General features: G+C 54.4%; 2 protein-coding genes across 2 annotated transcripts in view; both read right to left on the reverse strand.

Annotated features, from left to right (window-relative positions):
* Positions 1-2,427, reverse strand: part of LOC137626830 (mucin-6-like) — a 5,651-nt gene extending 3,224 nt beyond the window's left edge. The window contains exons 1-2 of the mRNA XM_068357819.1: positions 733-2,427; positions 23-547 (exon numbers count right to left, since the gene is read on the reverse strand). Of these exons, the coding sequence (XP_068213920.1) occupies positions 23-547; positions 733-2,427 (2,220 nt within the window). The remainder of the gene's footprint in view (positions 1-22; positions 548-732) is intronic.
* A 68-nt stretch (positions 2,428-2,495) lies between these two features.
* The window catches only part of LOC137626831 (mucin-2-like), a 1,890-nt gene continuing 1,885 nt past the window's right edge, over positions 2,496-2,500 (reverse strand). Inside the window, exon 1 of the mRNA XM_068357820.1 lies at positions 2,496-2,500. This exon is cut by the window's right edge and continues 1,885 nt beyond it. Coding sequence (XP_068213921.1) covers positions 2,496-2,500 — 5 coding nt within the window.

Consider the following 2,500-nt stretch of genomic DNA (forward strand, 5'->3'; position numbering starts at 1 on the left):
GTATGGGGTGTTTGAGAGGTGCCTGGGGTGCAGGAGAGGTGTATGGGGTGTTCGAGAGGTGCATGGGGTGATGGAGAGGTGTATGGGGTGTTTGAGAGGTGCATGGAGTGTGGGAAAGGTGTATGGAGTGTTTGAGAGGTGCAGGGGGTGTTGGAGAGGTGTATGGGTTGTTTGAGAGGTGCCTGGTGTGCAGGAGATGTGTATGGGGTGTTTGAGAGGTGCATGGGGGGTTGGAGAGGTGTATGGGGTGTTTGAGAGGTGTCTGGGGTGCAGGAGAGGTGTATGGAGTGTTTGAGAGGTGCATGGGGTGCAGGAGAGGTGTATGGGGGTGTTTGAGAGGTGCATGGGGGTGTGGGAGAGGTGCATGTGGTGTTGAAGAGGTGTATGGGGGTGTTTGAGAGGTGCAAGGGGTGTTGGAGAGATGTATTGGGTGTTTGAGAGGTGCCTGGGGAGCAGGAGAGGTGTATGGGGGTGTTTGAGAGGTGCATGGGATGTTGGAGAGGTGTATAGGGGTGTTGGAGAGGTGTATGGGGTGTTTGAGAGGTTCCTGGGTTGCAGGAGAGGTGTAAGGGGTGTTTGAGAGGTGCATGGGGTGTAGGAGAGGTGTATGGGGTGTTTGAGAGGTGTATGGGGTGTTGGAGAGGTGTATGGGGTGTTTGAGAGGTGCATGGGGTGTGGGAGAGGTGCATGTGGTGTTGAAGAGGTGTATGGGGTGTCTGAGAGGTGCCTGACGTGCAGGAGAGGTGTATGGGGTGTTTGAGAGGTGCATGGGGTGTTGGAGAGGTGTATGAGGTGTTTGAGAGGTGCCTGGGGTGTTGGAGAGGTGTATGGGGTGTTTGAGAGGTGCATGAAGAGTGGGAAAGGTGTATGGAGTGTTTGAGAGGTGCATGGGGTGTTGAAGAGATGTATGTAGTGTTTGAGAGGTGCATGAGGTGCAGGAGAGGTGTATGGGGTGATTGAGAGGTGCATGGGTGTTGGAGAGGTGTATGAGGTGTTTGAGAGGTGCACGGGGTGTTGGAGAGGTGTATGGGGTGTTTGAGAGGTGCCTGGGGTGTTGGAGAGGTGTATGGGGTGTTTGAGAGGTGCCTGGGGTGTTGGAGAGGTGTATGGGGTGTTTGAGAGGTGCATGGAGTGTGGGAAAGGTGTATGGAGTGTTTGAGAGGTGCATGGGGTGTTGGAGAGATGTATGGGGTGTTTGAGAGGTGCCTGAGGGGCAGGAGTGGTGTATGGGGTGTTTGAGAGGTGCATGGGGTGTTGGAGAGGTGTATGTAGTGTTTGAGAGGTGCATGGAGTGTGGAAAAGGTGTATGGAGTGTTTGAGAGGTGCATGGGGTGTTGGAGAGGTGTATGGGGTGTTTGAGAGGTGCCTGGTGTGCAAGAGATGTGTATGGGGTGTTTGAGAGGTGCATGGGGGGTTGGAGAGGTGTATGGGGTGTTTGAGAGGTGCCTGGGGTGTTGGAAAGGTGTGTGGGGTGTTTGAGAGGTGCATGGAGTGTTGGAAAGGTGTAGGGGTGTTTGAGAGGTGCATTGGGTGTGGGAGAGGTCCATGTGGTGTTGAAGAGGTGTATGGGGTGTTTGAGAGGTGCAAGGGGTGTTGGAGATATGTATGGGGTGTTTGAGAGGTGCCTGACGTGCAGGAGAGGTGTATGGGGTGTTTGAGAGGTGCATGGGGTGTGGGAGAGGTGCATGTGGTGTTGAAGAGGTGTATGGGGGTGTTTGAGAGGTGCAAGGGGTGTTGGAGATATGTATGGGGTGTTTGAGAGGTGCCTGACGTGCAGTAGAGGTGTATGGGGTGTTTGAGAGGTACATGGGGTGTTGGGGAGGTGTATGGGGTGTTTGAGAGGTGCCTGGGGTGCAGGAGAGGTGTATGGGGTGTTTGAGAGGTGCATGGGTGTTGGAGAGGTGTATGGGGTGTTTGAGAGGTGCATGGGGTGTGGGAGAGGTGCATGTGGTGTTGAAGAGGTGTATGGGGTGTCTGAGAGGTGCCTGACGTGCAGGAGAGGTGTATGGGGTGTTTGAAAGGTGCATGGGGCGTTGGAGAGGTGTATGTGGTGTTTGAGAGGTGCCTGGGGTGTTGGAGAGGTGTAATGGGGTGTTTGAGAGGTGCATGAAGAGTGGGAAAGGTGTATGGAGTGTTTGAGAGGTGCATGGGGTGTTGGAGAGATGTATGTGGTGTTTGAGAGGTGCATGAGGTGCAGGAGAGATGTATGGGGTGATTGAGAGGTGCATGGGTGTTGGAGAGGTGTATGAGGTGTTTGAGAGGTGCACGGGGTGTTGGAGAGGTGTATGGGGTGTTTGAGAGGTGCCTGGGGTGTTGGAGAGGTGTATGGGGTATTTGAGAGGTGCCTGGGGTGTTGGAGAGGTGTATGGGGTGTTTTAGAGGTGCATGGAGTGGGGGAAAGGTGTATGGAGTGTTTGAGAGGTGCATGGGGTGTTGGAGAGATGTATGGGGTGTTTGAGAGGTGCCTGAGGGGCAGGAGTGGTGTATGGGGTGTTTCAGA

This window comes from Palaemon carinicauda, chromosome 34 (assembly GCF_036898095.1).
Source record: "Palaemon carinicauda isolate YSFRI2023 chromosome 34, ASM3689809v2, whole genome shotgun sequence".
NCBI lineage: Eukaryota > Metazoa > Arthropoda > Malacostraca > Decapoda > Palaemonidae > Palaemon > Palaemon carinicauda.